The following is a 19,018-nucleotide window of genomic DNA, read 5'->3' as shown; positions in this document are numbered from 1 at the left end:
GCGTGTGACTTTCGTGCGCTTTTCGTTTCGTGCAAACAGTGTAGCGTTTCGTGTAAACCGTGCAGCGTTTCGTGTAAGCTCCAGAGCGTTTCGTGCAAACCGTGTAGCGAGCGTGCAAGAAGCGTGTGAGAAACGTGCGACTTTCGTGCAAGAACCGTGTAAGAAACGTGCGACTTTCGTGCATGAATCATGTGAGAAACGTGTAGGATTCATTCGGAACTCATTTTATTTTAAATATGGCTATTGATGGATCAACATGTCATTCTCTGTTGTTAGTAACTAATATTATTCGAATATATTATACCGTAATAGGTGTTTTTTTAAGAGAGAAAAAACTACGGAAACAACAAAATAAAATTACTTGGTAATGTATTACATATTTGATTTTCTTTCTTTTTTTATTTAAATAAAGAAGGAAAGAAAATATGTTCAAAGTAATCAATTATACGCACATCAATTTTAAGGTTCTTGATTCAATACATTTTTAAAGGGAGCAATACTGAACATCGTGTGAAAGAAAATTCATCAAAAATTCGGTCCTGTTCTTTTCGTTCATTTATTTGAATCTCTTCACTATTTTACAATTGTGGTATATAGAGATTATAAAAAGATATGGATGATTAATGCAAAATAATAAATAAATAAGGCATACGTGAAAAAAAAAAGTTTAGTGCGTTGCTATAAATGTGAAGTATGGGAATTCTAGGCCGGGGAGCACAATAATTTTTTTTTCTTTATAAACGAACATAATTCTCGTATATTACAAGATTGTGATACAAATAATTTTTAAACGATGAGTCATTTATAGTCTTTTTATGCATAAAATTGGTTGATTAATAATTGTCTTATAAATGAATCATAATTCACATCCATCGGCAAATACATGTACAAGGTTAAATATTTCTGGGAGGGGGGAGGGGGGGGGGGTGTTCAAATGTAAACATAAACTTTGAAGTTTTTTTGTCAACAAGTTTTTACAGATAATTTTCTTTTTAAAGAAAATTATTGGGTTTTTTTCGGGGTGCGCCTGATGCACCCCTTCAAAATGTATTGGAATCTTCTTTACACTTCCGACACTCTTCTTACGACTGTGATCAAGGTCATTTACAACAGCGATCACGGGCCCCGCGTGTCGGGAACTGAAAACTTATTCTGCTACATGCATTATTTCTTGTCAATCATGGCTAAGATGACACCCGACAATAACGATTGATTTTTAATTCGTGAAATTTAATGGTTTTATTAGTATTTAGAGCATCATTTTTAGTTTTCAAATGTAAACATAAACTTTGAAGTTTTTTTGTCAACAAGTTTTTACAGATAATTTTCTTTTTAAAGAAAATTATTGGGTTTTTTTCGGGGTGCGCCTGATGCACCCCTTCAAAATGTATTGGAATCTTCTTTACACTTCCGACACTCTTCTTACGACTGTGATCAAGGTCATTTACAACAGCGATCACGGGCCCCGCGTGTCGGGAACTGAAAACTTATTCTGCTACATGCATTATTTCTTGTCAATCATGGCTAAGATGACACCCGACAATAACGATTGATTTTTAATTCGTGAAATTTAATGGTTTTATTAGTATTTAGAGCATCATTTTTAGTTATTAGGACACTGGACATGTATTCATGTATATTTGAATTTATTGTTAGGAGCCGCGACTATTGATTACATTGTTTTTTTGTCTAGACTGGATTTAAAATCAAGGATTTTACAAAGTGGTGGGTATATTGTTTTTATTTGATAAACACAATGCCTCAAAATGGAGAACTAAAGCATTACAATATCTATTCTCCCGGCTTCTCTACCATATTAAATTTTAATGAAACGTCAAAGTTTGATTTTGTAATGAAGCGATATATTTACCATTCTTATTAAAGTGTATTTAATGAATTACATGTACATGTATCTGGTCCCGCTGGAGATATGGATATCCTTTTTTTCTTAGAACGGGCATTTGTTCCTATAATAATTTTTTCCCAATGGTATACTTTCTGAAACAAGTGTCAGTTATATTTATAGCCATGTACAGAAGTAAGATCTCGGTAATCTATCCCCTCCCCTCCTGCACAATGTTCATATTTAATTTAGTGTACACATTACCTTTGCAAATTATAAACAGAACCTAGTTTAATCAAATGAAAGTATTTATTTACTAAATCAAAAAAAAAAAATAAGTCAATTAAAAATTTAAAAAAAAAAAAAGGGAAGAAAATCAATCCGTTTACAGAAATCATACACAATTTAATCAATATATTTTTTCTTCAAATCAATAACTGGGTTTATTTTTCAGTAATAAAACGACTAGTTAATATCAAACTATAATTGTAAAAATATTGAATGCTGTAAAGGATTATGAATTACAAATATAATTTTTTTTTTTCAGTGCGTAATTTAGAGTCTAGTGAAAAAAAGTTTTGTACAAAGACGATGATAGGCATTTCACCAGGCGCGTCTCATACTCATTTACAACTATTAATTAATAACAACTTAACATTGTGTATTTTTATCTGTTAATATAGCACTGGTGTAGCGAGTTCTAATCTTACAAAAAATGTCACTTAATCTGAATTTAATGATTGCAATTATTAATTAATCTTTGATTAATCCGTAATACTTTAAATAAAGTCCGAGAGATTCCGAATAGAAAATCCAGATCGAGGCCAAAACGTGCAAGAATCGTGTACAAAGCGTGTGAGAAACGTGTACAAAGCGTTTCGTGCAGGCTTTCGTGTAAACCATGCAGCCTTTCGTGCAAAGCGTTTCGTGTAAACCGTGTAGCGTTTCGTGCAAACCGTGTAGCGAGCGTGTACCGTTCGTGCAGCGTGTGTGTGGGGTGGTAACACGCTTCAGGGTCTGTATGTTTCATGGTGGACAAAAATTCGTGGAATTCTTTATGCCATGAACCCAATGAAAATCTACCCCGATGAAAATTAGTGATTTTACAGAAGTTCATCATTAGAATTTTTCAGTTTTTCAAGTCATTATTTTACATGAGCAATATTATACAATTATTTAATGTCTGGGCAGTCAATACACCAGAATATTTTCTGAAAGGGAAAATTTTCTTGTCTATTGACTGCTCAGGCATTAAATAGTTGTTTTATTACCTAATTCCATTTTTAGTATTTAGTGTTCACAATTGTATATACATGTATTACAGAAGATTTCCCTACCATTATGCATTCAAATCATTGTAAATTAGATTTTAAGAATGATAGTAAAATAAACACAATGCAGTGATCTTTTAATCTTCTATCAATTAAAATGAGAAAATTTGTCTCAGAAAAATCAAACAAATAGATTTATAAGCTGCCGATCCAATAGATTGCAGTCTATTGACCGGTGGTCCATAATTTCTTATCTGTACATTATAAAATACATCTTAGAATGTAGCCTTTTTTAAAAAAGCTTTGCACTGGATTCTAAGCAAGGGACCTGAAGTTGAGGCACTGCCAGTACCATTGGTTGAGGACCTTCTCATGTGTCAGGAATATCTTCAAGCAGAGGAGCCACTAACATGGCTGAGGCACCAACTTATGTATCCCCCGAAAAAGTGATACAGACAGCCTTCCTTACAACTGGACAGAGGGAAAATGCTGTTTGGGGAGCAATACGGAAACTTAGGTTTACCGCCTCTAATTGTCGAAAAATCATTTCAGCTGCAAAACGCAATAGGTACATACATTTATATCTAAAAGAACATTTCACTAAGATGTACGGCACATTTACAGAGGAGGAAAGCAGGGCAAATTGCAATATTTTGATGAATTTTAGAAAAATCAGTTATTTACAGTTGCATGATCCCATTAACCACATCAGAAAACTTTTTTGTATTGTGTCATTGTAAAGTAGTTTAGGAGTAATAGATTCAGGATTAATAGCTCACAATTACAATATATTTACTTAAAAGAAAGAAAATAAAGAAGAAAAATACATACATGTAAAATCAAATAAACTATACTTTATGGCTTTGTCCCTCAGGTTGACGACTTCTCTGAAGAAAAGGCTACTAAGTGCTTACAACTTGGAGAAGAGGGACCCCATCCAGTGGGGTGTAACACATGAGAGTGTTGCAATGGCAGAGTATTGCAAAGAAGGAGATGTCTCAGTACTGCCAACAGGTATCTTCATATTAAGATATTACAGGTTTTGTATTTCGCTGATTCCAAAGCAAATGCTTTTTACAAGTTAGTTTTATTTTCATTCCACCTGGTGGCATATCACTACCCCCTATATGAAGGATATTACTGCTCTGTCAACTTGAAGTAACATGCAAAATAATATTTACAATATATAAATAGTGCTTGTTTTTGAAAGTTGAAGTCTGACAATGTTTTCAGAGAGGGGGTCAGTTTCAACAGTTACCATAAAAATGTGCACTATTATACTGAATGTTTCATTATGGTATCAATATGTCTGCCTGTCTATCTTTCTGTAAAATTACAAAAATGTTAAATCCATCTAAACCAATTGGATTTTATTGGTTAGAGCGTCTGCTCTAGAGTCACGAAGCAAGGAGTCGATCCTTAAGTCGCCAGTTCGAATCCCACTGTGGGACATCCTTTGGATGAGACCGTATAAACAGAGGTCCCGTGTCACAGTAGGTGCTGGCACGAAAAAGATCCCTCACTGCTCAATGGCCCTAAGTGCCGAGTATAGGACAAAATTTGCAGCTCTCCACCGGCAAGTTGTGGCGTCTCCATGAGTGAATAATTCTTGAGAGGGACGTAACAACATACAAACAAACAAATTATATGCAAGATTAGTTGACTTGCATGTTTATGTTTTTATGCAGTTGTTAACATATATGTATACAGTGCATGTATAGAGGGCAAAATTATGCCAAAATAACAAGAAAAATCAGCTTAACTCTCAGAAAATAAACTTGCCTAAATTACATTTTTCCCACCATAATCAGATAATATTTAACATTATTTTAATTTTTTTTGAAAGGCAGTTAAAAATAGTTCTTAAATTGAAGATTATATGATTTTCTAGGTATATGGCTTCATGAGACAGGAATTTTAGGGGCTTCACCTGATGGTTTTGAGCAAAAACAGCTTGAATGTGTACCATCAGAATTTCACCTGATATAGTAGAAATCAAGTGCCCTTTCTCAGCAAAGGATATGACAGTTGCAGCTGCATGTACTAGAATCAAGGATTTCTACTTAGGTACTTGTTAGATTTATTGCCATATATACTGATGAGCTCTTGCTGGTTTATAAACATATATTATGAGATATATATATGTATGAGGTTTCCTCTTCAATCTTTGATTACTAATGTTTTACCATAGATTGGTTGCATTTTTTCAAAGAATATCAATTGAATTAAACATGTTAAATAAGGTGATCAAATTATAATTTTGTGGTACTGTATTACTGTTTCAGTTGCTGAAGAAGATGGGAGTCTAAATCTGACGAAGACGCACGACTACTGGTATCAGATTCAAGGACAGCTTCATTTATCAGCTTCATTTATCAGGAACTTGTTTCTGTGACCTTGTCATATGGACTCTAGTGGACTTGAAAATTGTCAGGATATTGAAAGACGACACATGGGCTCAAAACATTTCAACAATGTTAGATTTTTATTTTTCCAAGTTCCTGCAATCTTTGTCGGAATGAATGATTGATGACATATATGTACAGTACATGTAATACAGTAAAAGATGTGAAACACAGATGTCCATGTATGGCAGCATATAGCAAAGGTTAAGTTTCTCAAATACAAGTCAAACTCGATAATTCCTAAGAAAAAAAGGGTTCTGCTATGCTTGTAAATTATTGGTTGAAAATGAAAAACTTTTTGTACTTTACTGTCCTGTGTAAGACAATTTTCAATTTCAATATTGTGATATTTTTTATGACAAATTATTCAGAGTCACTGATCTCATTAGAGAAATTGTTATCCCATGTGATTATAATACTACAAAATGTATATGTAACTACTTAGATAAATGCTTTATGCAGAGAAAACAAATCCAGGGACCATAAAGAATTGTGTAAAATTGTATTGCATGCTATAGCCATTATGTTCTATTTTTTCTTTTTTTTTCCCCCTGTTATCTGTCATTCAATTTTTTTATTTTGATTGTATACCAATATGGTGATGTCTAAATTGAATTGAATTGCATACTTTTAATATACTGAAGTAAACCATTGGCTGTACATCACAATATTTATATTCTTTATGTATTTTTCTTATACATTATAAAATATGTTGAAAGTTTCTGCAATTATAATAACACAAAAGAGTAGGTCAAAAGCTGTTTTAAAATTCTTTGTTTGTAAATACATGTATTGATAATCCTCAAGTTACCAAGAAAAGAAAGGCATGTCATTATTTTTCATGTATCTGATAATTTACGTACATAAAATGGTTTAAATTGCATAAAATATTGATTTTTTTATCTGTACATTTAAATACAGTTGAATTCGGTATCTCGAACACCAACATTTTTGAATACCATGGATATGTCAAAGTGATTTTGATGTCCCAACCGTTTATTCCTTAATTATTTTACCCTGGATATCTCAAATCCTCGGATATATCGAAGTATTTTCTCAGTCCCTTTGAATTCGAGATAACGAGGTTTAACTGTAAATGTTATTTTTACGTAAACTTAATCAATTAATTGATAGCAATTGTTTGTATAACTTATAAGATACAGAAATAAAGATGAAAATATTCTGAGGATAACAATGATATAAATGTCAAAACATTGCAATTCATTGCATAATGTATTTTACTGTATTAATATTACCACATCTCTGACTCATTTTTCTGTCCTACCTCATATTTGTCTGCAATCTCTTTAAGGAGAGGAGCCTGAAGATTAACTAAATAGCAGCATAATTGAAAGATTTTTGTTGTCATATGTCTGTACTGAGATGGAACATGGCTGAGGATTTCATAGTTTTTAATTCTTTCATTGGCTCTCTCGACATGAATTCTACTGCGTCCAATTTTATAGCACAGTTTTGCCTTTTCTCTGGTAAAATGAGATTTACTAGACAAAAATGGTGGGATGTTTAATGATACTCCTGCAGGAAGTCTGTCAAAAATATTTAATCCTTTATCCGCAAGAATTAGATCTCCAGGCTGTAATTGGTCAAGAACTTTGCAGTGCTCAACTATGGCAGCATCTGAGGTGGATCCAGGATATAAATCGGATGTGAATACAAGGGCACCATTTGGAGCAACACATGTCACGGCCTTTACAGTATGACGGCTTTTATAGTTGCTGTAAGTAAGAGATTGACTGTTCATATTGGATGGAATGTCTAGAGTAATTTCAGTGGCATCCATGGCAATCCTTGCTGATGTAAATTCTTCAAACGATTTCGGCATAGATCCTTTGCATTTTAGTTGAGAAGGGATGCCTACTGCCTTTAATACACCATCGAAGAAGATTTCATGAAGGACAGAAATAAACGTGTTCACAATATTTGATACTGTAGAACGGCTTGTCCCAAATCTAACGACAAGGTCTAAATCTCTAAAGTTTAATCTAAGTTTCATTAAACATATGAGCAGCTGGTCCTCAAGGCTGAAACAGGTGACCTCCCATCCAGCATAGTAATTAAATGACGCCATTCGTCTGAGAACCTGTACAATTATGTTGAATACATCTGCTGGAAGTGATGTGTAAAGCAACATCTGAAAAAAAAAAGTTCTTCAATTCAGGGGCCGACAAATCCCATTGCCCGACGCCCGGGGCTAGTGGATTTTAGGGATGCGCAAGTGAAATTTTACCAACCACTTGCCCGTGGGCACGTGACTGAAAAAAAAATTCAATATGGATGTCACAGATTTAAAGCTGGGCTTAGGGGCTTGCATGATCTACTCGGTAATTGTCTTCATATTTTTTTTAAATATATATAAATACAGTGTTAGTTTATGGTGGTGCAAGCAAAAATTCATGTAGGGCAAGTGAATTTTGACCATGCACTTGCCCTTGGACAAGTGCCTAAAATTTATATTTGTCAGCCCCTGCAATACCATAAAAAATCTCGCAAAGAACAAATATCATTATCGTTAGCATACAGACCAAGGACATTTGTAATTAAAAAATTCTCTAAGGGATGTTAAAGAACCAAAAAACAAATGATCTAGCCCATTGTTTATGAAAAAAAGTAAAACTAAAGACCCATGAACTCATGAAATAAAATGACTTGGTTTTCACTTTCATTTTTATATTGCTGAAAAAAATTAAATACTCTGTCCAGTCAGAAAATAAGGCACATACGGTAACCCTTTTTCGAAGGATACTTTATGCCAAGTTTGGTTGAAATTAACCCATTTGTTCTGGAGAAGAAGAAAGAATTATGAAAATTTACAATTATAGCAACAACTCTGATGAAAGATAAGTATTGATCACATAAGCTTGCCTGAACCTTTGGCCAAAGGTGAACTAAAATTGCAAAGAGTACTCAAGGACTATGTCAATTGGTGATAAACAAATTTCACTTAAGACTCAGGTCACCTAAAAACATCTTATTACACTGTGAATCAACTTTTTTCCGTGAGCGAGAAATATCCATGAGTTTCACAACCTTTCATTCGCGGATATTTCTTGTCATGAACCAATTATTCACCTTGTAGAATGCTGTCTCAGTTGTACACAGTAGTAATCTCATGTTGATTCTGAACTGAAGTATCGCAATTAAATAATAGTAGTAAATAATAATATTGATTTAAGAAAAATTACATTTTCATTGTCGTTAAGGATATCTCCAATTGTCGTTTTGGATGTCTATGTTTTTAGCTTTTTAATTTCTTCCTCCAGTTCTTTAATTTCCTGCTCAAGTTTTTCAACTGCAAATGAAAAAAAGTGAATAACAGTTCAGTGAAGGGAACATGTGAACAGACCAGAATTTTTAACCTGGGACCTCTTTTAAATAACTAGTCAGATGCTCTGCCAACTAAGTAATCTGCCCACCTAATATCTTCCTTAAGACAACAAACCTAGATCTTCCAGAACATTGTATGGCTACAAATGGGTAGATGTCTAAGTCTTCAAGAACTTTAAGAAAACAGGAATGTGGCAGTCAGACAGATCGAATGCCACTGTCCAAATTGTTCTTGGTACAGCATATGACTAGTGATTGATTGATTATTGTGTTACATTCATTTTGAGAATTTTTCATTCATACAAAGATATCACCATATATCAGTGAAGAGCTTCAAATTTTGACCTTTACTCAGCACTCAGGGCCATTGAGCAGTGAGGGATCTCTATCGTGCCAATGCCTGCCGTGACACGGGGCCTCGGTTTTTAAGGTCTCATCCAAAAGACCCACAACTCTCACTTCAAAGTGCCAAGCGCTTGGTGAATGAACAGTTGCTACCTTTTTTTTTTATTGATTTAGGTCAGTTGCGGTTGATGTCCGAACCCACGACCCTCTGATCACAGAGCAAGTGCTCCACAGACTGAGCTTCAGTGACAGTCCTTACTAATGATTCAGGGGGCCCAGGTTCTAATTTAGGTCTGGTCCATCTGGTAGACCCTAGGTACTGTTTCTTTCATGTTTCTAGGAAAATCCTTCACTGGGGTACGAGCCTTACTTGAGACAAATTCTGATTGTTCCTTTTTGTACCATTCTTTTTATGAGCATAAAACACGACAAGGTATAGAATATCAATACAATAGAGAGATTGTGATTTTAAACTTGCACGCGAACGTGTACATGTGCACAAAATTTGACATACACGTACACGTTTTTTTGGAATTTGTCTGTTAAGATTTAATGATGTGTAACATGAATGTGTAGACTGTAATCTGTGCTTCTGTTTCAACTATTTAGTAGTTTTGTGACATTAGTTTGACTTTATTTAGTGAACAAACATGGTTAAAATAAGTGTTCATGAAATTTAACATCCTAAATAATTAACAACAATAACAGTTTCACACATAAATTGACTAGTTTTTATTGGGAAAAAACTACAAGTTTACACTATGTGTAGAGGCCTTTTTACAAGTTGTAAGAACGTGTAGAAAACTTATCAACACCAAAACCGATGACATAATACGCAAGAAATTTAGGGAATTCCCCTAGTAGACGTACACATACACGTATGAAATCTCAACCTCTCTAATGAATGACATTGTTTTTCCTACCTGGATTGGTCTTTCTTTGGATGGGAATAAATGCATCATATGTTGTTACTGGTTTTACAAAATTGGAATGGTCAGTTTCTAGAGGTTTGTAAAGATGACTTTCAGCAATGTAATGGTCATGGCTTGCCGTCATTGGCAGTGTCGAGTTTCCATCATTACCTTTATCGTCTTTGGATTTTTTAATCTATAAAAATTGTATTCATGTATAAATTGTAACAAATGAAAGAAACTTTATCTACATATATTTGGGACCTTGCATATAAGAAAAACAATTTAGTGAGTTTTAAAATTTTGTTGCCCTATCAATATCTACAATAAATACATGTACATGTACTGTATCCCATAATTTAACACTTCTTGATGATAGAAATTATGATAAGGTCCAATGTTCTCAAAAAGTCTTGTTTGTTCTGCTCACAATATAAGTTTGTATTGTTTGATTGGACTTTTGAGCTTAATAATGTATTACTGTTCTTTAAGATTTTATTTAATATTACATTGTATTCCCCATGCAATAAATACAGGGGAATATCTGTCTATGACTTGTTTTGAGTACATCTCCCAAACTACATTTTTAGCACATATTTCATAGAATTTTTATCACATTTATCAGTATAATTGTCTGATGTATTCTGTCACTATTCTATGGGGCATTTAAATATGAGTAATTCCTTAATTCTCATTATATCGCGGGTTCCATTGTATCGCGGTATTTCCCAAAAATTAGGATACATAGCTCATATCCTTTTTGTTGATGGACTATCTGTCTGTCGTCTGAATGTTGACTTTTGTGATGATTAAAAAGTATGGAACACCCATTGGAAAAATATTTATTCAAATAAAACGAAATTTTACAGATTTCCATTCCCGTTTTTATTTTATTTAGACCATGTAATATATAGCCAAGTAAAATCCATAATAAAGTTCATATTTTGAAAACCTTAAGTTTGTATTATACTTAAGATTTCATGTAGATTTACATCATAAATTAAAAAAAATAAAAATTGTTTTTTGTGACCGTGCCAAACCTTCATGTTTTCAATACCGCGATACAATGAGACTCTCCACTTTTGGAGGTAAATAAGACTTCCTGTTGTAAAAATAGAATACAAAGTAAACGAAGAAAGCTTAGAAAATAATTAGCCACTAAAAAGTTGGGCCATTAATAGGTTTATGAATAGTATTTGGTGAAAAGTTAATGTAAGAATTTGGAAAAACTTTTTTATGCAAAAGAAATATGTACCGCGATATTATGAGACACCAGTATACATGTACTCAAATAATTCAACAAAATGCTGATTTCTCAATGATGCTTCAAAACATAAAATAAATATATAAAATATTACCTCTTTGGAGTAGGTACTTCAGGAAAGTTAAAGGTCTTGTTGAAAGAAAAAATTGTTGGCCCATTTTCTTTCTTTCCTTCCACAAAATGACAACTACAGAGTCTATCATTCTCTGTATATTCTCTGTCTGCTCACCTGAAGATAAATAAATCTATGGTGATTTTTCTTTTATCTTCCCCCCCCTGTTATTTATATTTAAGATATATAATTGATATTTATAAAATATCTGTAAGTAACAGTTTTAACAGGCTTTGGCTATAAATAACTGGAATAACTTGGATCAGGTTTGTTTACATTTTCTTTAACAGTTCAAAGGTCTGAAAATCTAATTATTCTGTATTTCTCTCTCTCTCTTTCTCATATATATCTCTGTGAATTCTTTTTATTCAGTAGCAAGTAGGCCATATGCCTTATATTTCTAGTTAGGACCCCGCTCTGCGGGCGCCCTATAGTGATCAGTCTGTCCGTCCGTCCGTCTATCTGTCCGTCCGAGATCTCTTGTCCGGAGCATATCTTCTCTCTCCTTGGCCCAATCTGGCTCATACTTCACCCACAGAGTGTCTTTGGGTAAAGGGTGTGCAGTGACCTAGAATCATGTTTCTAGGTCTAAGGTCAAGGTCATAGCAGAATTATATGAAAAATCCTTGTCCGGAGCATATCTTCTCTTTCTTGGTCCAATGTGACTCATACTTCACTCACAGAGTGCCACTGGACAATGGATGTGCAGTGATTTTGAACGAAGTTTCTAGGTCAAGGGTCAAGGTCAAAAATAGCCTCTCTGTTTAAAATCTTTGTTCGGTGCATGGTTTCTTTCTCTTAAGTCCAGTCAGCCTCAAACTTTACCAATTGACTTAGGGTACAGAACATTTGTGATTTTCCTTCCATATTTTGATATATATGCAACAGTTCTCATAGAGGATATGCAACATTTGTGATTTTTGTGCCGCATTTTGATAGAGGGTACATTGGAGCACTCGTGATTTTCATGCCATTTTTCATTATAACAAGGATGACATAGAAGCCCTTTAGACTCAAACAACACATCCCTTAATAGAACACAAGTGTTCCTCTTCAAAATAAACCCTTTTCAGCTACTTTACCTTTTCATGTTCGTTGCTGAAAGCGGGGCCCTTTGAGATGGCCACCATCTCAATGAAATCTAGTTTATTTATTTTTAATACTACTAAATACGATGGACGTAAACAGGTAAAGACACGGCTGTGTAGGAAGATGCTAATCTGCGTATTATATCGCAACTGTTCGTTAAAATTATACGCTTCAAAGGTATAAATATGCACCTACCGGCATCGTTCAATCCACTTCTTTCTTTTCTTGGGGTCGGTGGGAAACCTATACAAACTGCAGTGCTGTTTGCCCCCAGTAATGTGCGTACAACCGAAGGCAAAACAGTATGGCATCTTGTGTAGAACTGCCCGGAAGCCGCAAAACGAAAGTGAAAGTAAACGAGACTTACGGAGCCTATATACATGAACGTACGAAAGAGACAGGCAATACCAGTCTATAGATTTGGTCACGAGTTGACATACTAGGTTTGAGTGGACTTGGTTATCAGTCGGTCAGGTAATGTATTGACTTGATACCTTGTGAATTAACTACAGAAGACTGCATCTGAATCACTAAAAATCATACATTTAATTTTTTCTCAGTTGTAAAAATTGACCTTTAAAATCACATGGGTTTAAATGCCGGAATCGCTGAGAATTTTGAGTGTTTATTTATTTGTAAATCTGTTTCACATCATCCTTATATAATCTGATAATAAAAAAAAAACATTATTTACATACCCTCGGAGTCATGGTAGTGTACTGATGATCTGATGGTTCCTTGGGAAACGGCTTTTACAATTAAAGCATGATATTTTTGCTGAAATATTCCCAAGATATAAGATAGATTTTCATCTGTTTTGTCATAAACTTCATCATGTTCATTGTTTCCTTGTTCACAGTCACACGTTGAACACATTGGGCTCTTCTTCCGAAATCGCTTCAGAAATGGGATAAACCATCGCATCGTTTGGTGCAATCGATACCTCATAAGAATTATCTGGATTGCAGTGGGCAACTAGCCTTTGTCAAACAACTCTGTTATGATAACTTCGCAAGATTTACTTCCAACTTTCTCTGTCGCCATTTTTGTTTTCAATTTTACGATTGGAATTTGACAAAGCGAAATTCGTTAAAAATCGCTAAATTTCTTTCGGTATAAATGTAAGCAGATAAAAGAAAGCTATTTAATACGAAATAAAAATAAAAATTACAAACAAAATTATTTTTTATGGCTTAAAATAGCAATGCTGAAATTAAATTATCCACTTCCGCAAGCATTAGAAGGATAATCCTACTTCCGGTAGCATTTCTAGCATTGACCTAGTTTTGAACCAACAAAGGTAGCATCAGGATAAAGATAACTAGCATTAAATCAGCAAGCAAAGGAAGCATTCAAATCAGCATTGATGCTGTAACAAAATTAGTTCCCTGCACTGTAAGTATCATCAGTAAATAATTATGAAAATGTTTGTTGGATTCAACTTTAGCTGAAAGTTCTCTGCGGTTAGCACAGTATCGTTTCTGAGAAGCACTGAATGTCTTACTGTAATAGCAGATTATCTTTGCTACACCATTTTGTTCTTGGGAGAGTACTGCGTCAAACCCACTATTAGAGGTGTCAGTATCGAGGATTTATAATCTTTCGTTGGTAGGATACGACAGGATTGGGAAACTTATTAGGGCTCTTTTCAGTTTATCAAAAGTTTCATGACGGTTTTCATCACAACGGAACTCTTGTTTTGTTTCCTTCACTTTATGGAGGGACCTGGCAATATCAGCAAATCTCTAAACAAATTTCCGATAATAAGAACATAACTTAAGAAAACTTCTACTATCTTAAATGATGATGGAGTTGGCCAATTTTGAACAGACTCAATTTTTGATGGGCCTGTGGAAATCCCATTTTCATTCACAACATGTCCCAGGAATGAAACTTGCAAAAGTAGACAGCACATTTGGGGCTTTTATTTTGAGATTTGCTGTTCTTAGTATACTGAAAACTTGTTTCAAATTTGTAATATTTTCATCAAAGGTTTTGGAAAGTATGATTATATCGTCTAAATAAACCATGCATATATTCCAGGATAAGTTGGAGAGGACTTTTTTAATCAGTCTTTCAAAAGTAGCAACTACATTACACAAACCAAAGGGCATGTTTAAAACTTACCAATAGCCACCACCAGGTATGGAAAATGCTGTTTTGGGTTTGTCTTCAGTGAACATCTTAACTTGCCAATAACCAGTTTTAAGGTCAATGATGAAAAACCATTTGGATCCCGCCAAGGCATCTAAGGTATTATCTATTAAGGAGATTGGGTAAAGATTTACTAAATGTCTATACCCTCTCCTTTAGTTTCATTTTTTTTTCACATTTAGGTCACATGAAATCTAATCCCAATATGCATGGATTTTGTATATTAGCCACAAGTACTTTATAGGTAACAGGAAAATTTTTAATAAATATTTTGATGGGACATTCTCCCTTGACTGGGATTGCATCACCACTTGCAGATTTAAGTTTGAATGAAACTGGGGTAATTTGGGGCTTTTCCATAGTTTATAAATTTTCAAAGAATTGGGTACTGACAATGGTCATACTAGCACTTGTATCTTCTAGTATATTTGTTTATTTCCAATGTTCCCAATAGGATAAATTCAATCTTTCCCCCTTTTGTGTATCTCCCACCAAAATTTCTGTGGGGGTAAATGTATTGCAACAAGGGATACCTTTCTCAGACTTTACTTCTGTATCATTTTCAATATTAGGTTTGGGGTTTAGAGGAAGAGGTTGAGCCATATTTAATGGTGAGTGTTGGGAACTGCCCCTTGAAATTGTCAACTCCCGACCCCCGAATTCGACACTGGGTAGTTTCCCTGTCTTTGAGGTTGGAAAAGACTTAGTCTCGAGTTCGTGGGGTTAATTGTATCCAATGATAGAATTTCTATAGTTGGATGACCCCTGGGATATAGGTTCATAATATGTGAATCTTTTGTTTTGCTACGTGTGTGCGAGTTGTGGTAAGAACCCTTGTTTGACAATTTGCAAAGGGGGTTTGTAAAAGTTAAAATTACGGGTAGGCATTTGAGCATTTCTTATTAGGGATTTGATTTTTAGGCCCCCGTATCGAAGATTCGGGGGTATATAGTTTTTGCCCTGTCCGTCCGTCTGTCTGTTTGTCCGCAAAAACTTTAACATTGCCCATAACTTTTGATTGGTTGGAGCTATGGCTTTCATATTTCACATGTGTATTCCTTGTGACAAGACCTTTCTTTGGGTACCACCATATTTGACCTTTTGACCTTGGAGTTTGATCCAGTTTTGCAAAATTTTTCCCAACTTTAATCTTGGCCATAACTTTTGAACAATCAATGCTAGGGCTTCCATACTTCACATGTGTAATCCTTGTGACAAGACCTTCCTTTGGATACCAACAACTTTGACCTTTTGACCTTGGACTTTGACCTACTTTTGAAAAACTTTAACATTGGTCATAACTTTTGAACGGTTAGTGCTAATGCTTTCATACTTAGCATATGTAATCCTTGTGACAAGACCTTTCTTTGGATACCAACAACTTTGACCCTTTGACCTTGGAGTTTGACCTACTTTTGAAAAACTTTAACCTTGGCCATAACTTTAGAATCGCTGATGCTAAAGCTTTCATACTTTACATATGTAATTCTTTTGACAAAACCTTCCTTTGGATACCAACAACTTTGACCCTTTGACCTTGGAGTTTGACCTACTTTTGGAAAACTTTAACCTTGGCCTTAACTTTTGAATCTTTGATGCTAGGGCTTTCATACTTCACATATATAATCCTTGTGACAAGACTTTTCTTTGGAAACCAACAACTTTGACCCTATGACCTTGACGTTTGACCTACTTTTGAAAAACTTTAACCTTGGACACAACTTGTCAAAAGTTGTTGCTAGGGCTTTCATATTTAACATGTTTTTTCCTTGTGACACACCTTCCTTTTGATTTAAACAATTGTAATCCATTGACCTTGACTTTGGAGTTTGACCTACTTTTGAAAAACTTCAACCTTGGTCATAACTTTTGAATTGGTGCTTCAGTTGTCATATTTCACCTTTATATTTCTTGTGAGAAATTATTTCCTTAGGCACCATTATTTTTTATCATTTAACCTTGATGTTTGACTTACTTTTGAAAAACTTTAACCTTTTCTACATCTATTCAATGGTTGCTGCTAGGGCTTTCATACACACATGTGAAGTATGAAAACCCTAGCTATATTCGTTCAAAAGTTATGGCCAAGGTTAAAGTTTGGTAAAATTTTGCAAAACTGGGTCAAACTCCAAGGTCAAGGTCAAAAGGTCATATATGGTGGTACCCAAAGAAAGGTCTTGTCACAAGGAATACACATGTCAAATATTAAAGCCTTACCCTTGACAGCGCAATAGTTAAGGGCTAGGTTAAAGTTGACAACAGACAGACAGACAAACAAACAGACAGACAAGACAAAAACAATATACCCCGGGATCTTTCGATCCAGGGGCATAAAAATAATAACTAGTTATAATTGTAACGGAGACCGTTCAGATGTTCCCCAAACGCCCCCCCCCCCCCAACTCCCTTTGGGGGTCTTTATCTTGTAAGCTTTATTAAATAAGGCAATCAAATATATTGGTCGTTTTACGCATTTCACGCGCATGCATGTGTAGGGTGACCACGTCATCTCGTCTATACTATTAATGCATCTTAATTCCGAGTATCAAATCATTTCTTCAAAAAATTAAGTTACGGCTTTATCAAGTATATTAGTCATCTTAGCATTGCGCACGTGCATGTTTGTGCATGATGACCATATCACCTTGTTTACACTCTTAGTATGTCTCTATATTCTTAGTTTGAAAGCTTTTCATAAAAAAATATAATTACAGTTAAATTGGTCATTTTACACATTGCACGCACGCATGCATGTGCATGGTGACCATATCATCTTGTCTACTCTTTAATATATCTTAAATTGATATAAAATATTACAACTAAATTAAGTATATCGGTCATTTAACACATTGCACGCGCGCACGTGTTTGATGTGTAAACGCGCGAAAAAACGAAGGGGCCGTTAATGGAAATTTCATATATGTTCGCGAAAAAGATTAAAAGTACCTCTAATAATAATGATAATTATGGGACATTTAACAAAAATTATTATTATAGTAATAATTTTCAATGAGGGAGACTCCCTTTTACGGCGTGGTAGATGAAGACCGAGAGGAAGAAGGCGTGGGCAGCGGGGTAGAGGATATGGACGAGCAACACAGAGAAGGAGAGGGGGACAAACTGATTTCGAGGCCGTGCAGTTAGTATGCGACAGAGTGGAGGTGGCGAAGTATTTTTTTAATTTATCTGTTATAGACATTGTGAAAATATAAAGTGATAACCTAGAAGTATTTTATTTCACTAATTATCAGTCAAAAACTCTTGCTGATTTTTTTTTCTTTTTATGTTTATTAGAGACATGTCCACAACTGAATCTTGAGTAGTGCCGGGAAATGCTAGTACAGATTGCTCCAAGATCTGCAAGTTTTGTATAAGACATCATGGACCAATTCCTTCCCAGACCAGATCCACCGCCACAGCCACCGTACTAGGAGTGCCGTCTTGGTGCACATGTAGCAGGTGTAGATAGATACCTACAATGCACACAAAAGCAGAGAGACTGCTGTTAAAGATCTCTCAAGCAGTGCATTACCCTTCTGCATGTATGATATATAGAGAATATTCATACTTAAATCAGTCCTTATATATGACCTTTTCTGTAGAATTTATTTGAGCAAATTTTAGATCATTTTAAGACTTTTTATATCAACAAATTGTTCATAAATTGTATAACATCTCTATTTCAATAAAATCTAAGTAAACTTTTAAATCTTACATAAATGTTAAAAGTTATGAACATCAACAGAGACAATTTGAGATTTTAAATTAATCAGATATTCTGAGTCGTTGTAAATGGCCCAAGCTCTTTTTCTTGAAAAGATAATTTTCTTGAATTGATAATGAATGAAACAGGCTTTGAGACATTGTTTATGATGATGTTTCCATGAATGTTGATCCTGTGAGAATTCCTGAAGAATTTCCCCATGTAGTTTTCACAGAACTTTCTGGATTTCGAATATTTTTAAAACTTGTCGATTTCATGTAACACTGATTCGACAATCTCAGTGTTACTGAGTCCTGAACAAACTATACCGGACGTGGGGATTGGTAAGATACTACTTGGAGAAATCCCGGACTCCTTCCCAGGATGTATCCTTGGTGTGGTTTTGTTGGGGGCTAGGACCGGTTCTTCTTATTCTCAGACAGATAGCCCAGATGGGAGTTAACATCGTTGGAGATTGTCCCGACCCTCCTGCGCACTGTAGACTCCCGCCTATCGAAGAAAACGGGGGAGTGTAGTATCTGTGCTTCTGTCCCGTGGTACGACTTACTGATGATG

The 19,018-nt window shown here is 34.7% G+C and overlaps 1 protein-coding gene and 1 pseudogene across 1 annotated transcript; one reads left to right on the top strand and one right to left on the bottom strand.

Moving 5' to 3' along the window:
* The first annotated feature begins 2,028 nt into the window (after nt 1–2,028).
* Nucleotides 2,029–5,636, top strand: LOC133192863 (uncharacterized; annotated as a pseudogene).
* A 1,090-nt stretch (nt 5,637–6,726) lies between these two features.
* LOC133192574 (uncharacterized) lies at nt 6,727–7,646 on the bottom strand. The gene has a single exon (XM_061328566.1). The coding sequence runs from the start codon at nt 7,606–7,608 to the stop codon at nt 6,772–6,774; it is 837 nt and encodes a 278-aa protein (XP_061184550.1). The 5' UTR covers nt 7,609–7,646; the 3' UTR covers nt 6,727–6,771.
* Between the last annotated feature and the right edge of the window lie 11,372 nt (nt 7,647–19,018).

The sequence above is a fragment of the Saccostrea echinata genome, unplaced genomic scaffold (genome assembly GCF_033153115.1).
Source record: "Saccostrea echinata isolate AGI-Se365-2 ecotype Australia unplaced genomic scaffold, CSIRO_AGI_Sech_v1 ptg000025l, whole genome shotgun sequence".
NCBI lineage: Eukaryota > Metazoa > Mollusca > Bivalvia > Ostreida > Ostreidae > Saccostrea > Saccostrea echinata.
The sequence above is the reverse complement of the archived record's forward strand: the minus strand, read 5'-3'. Positions and strand labels throughout refer to the sequence as shown.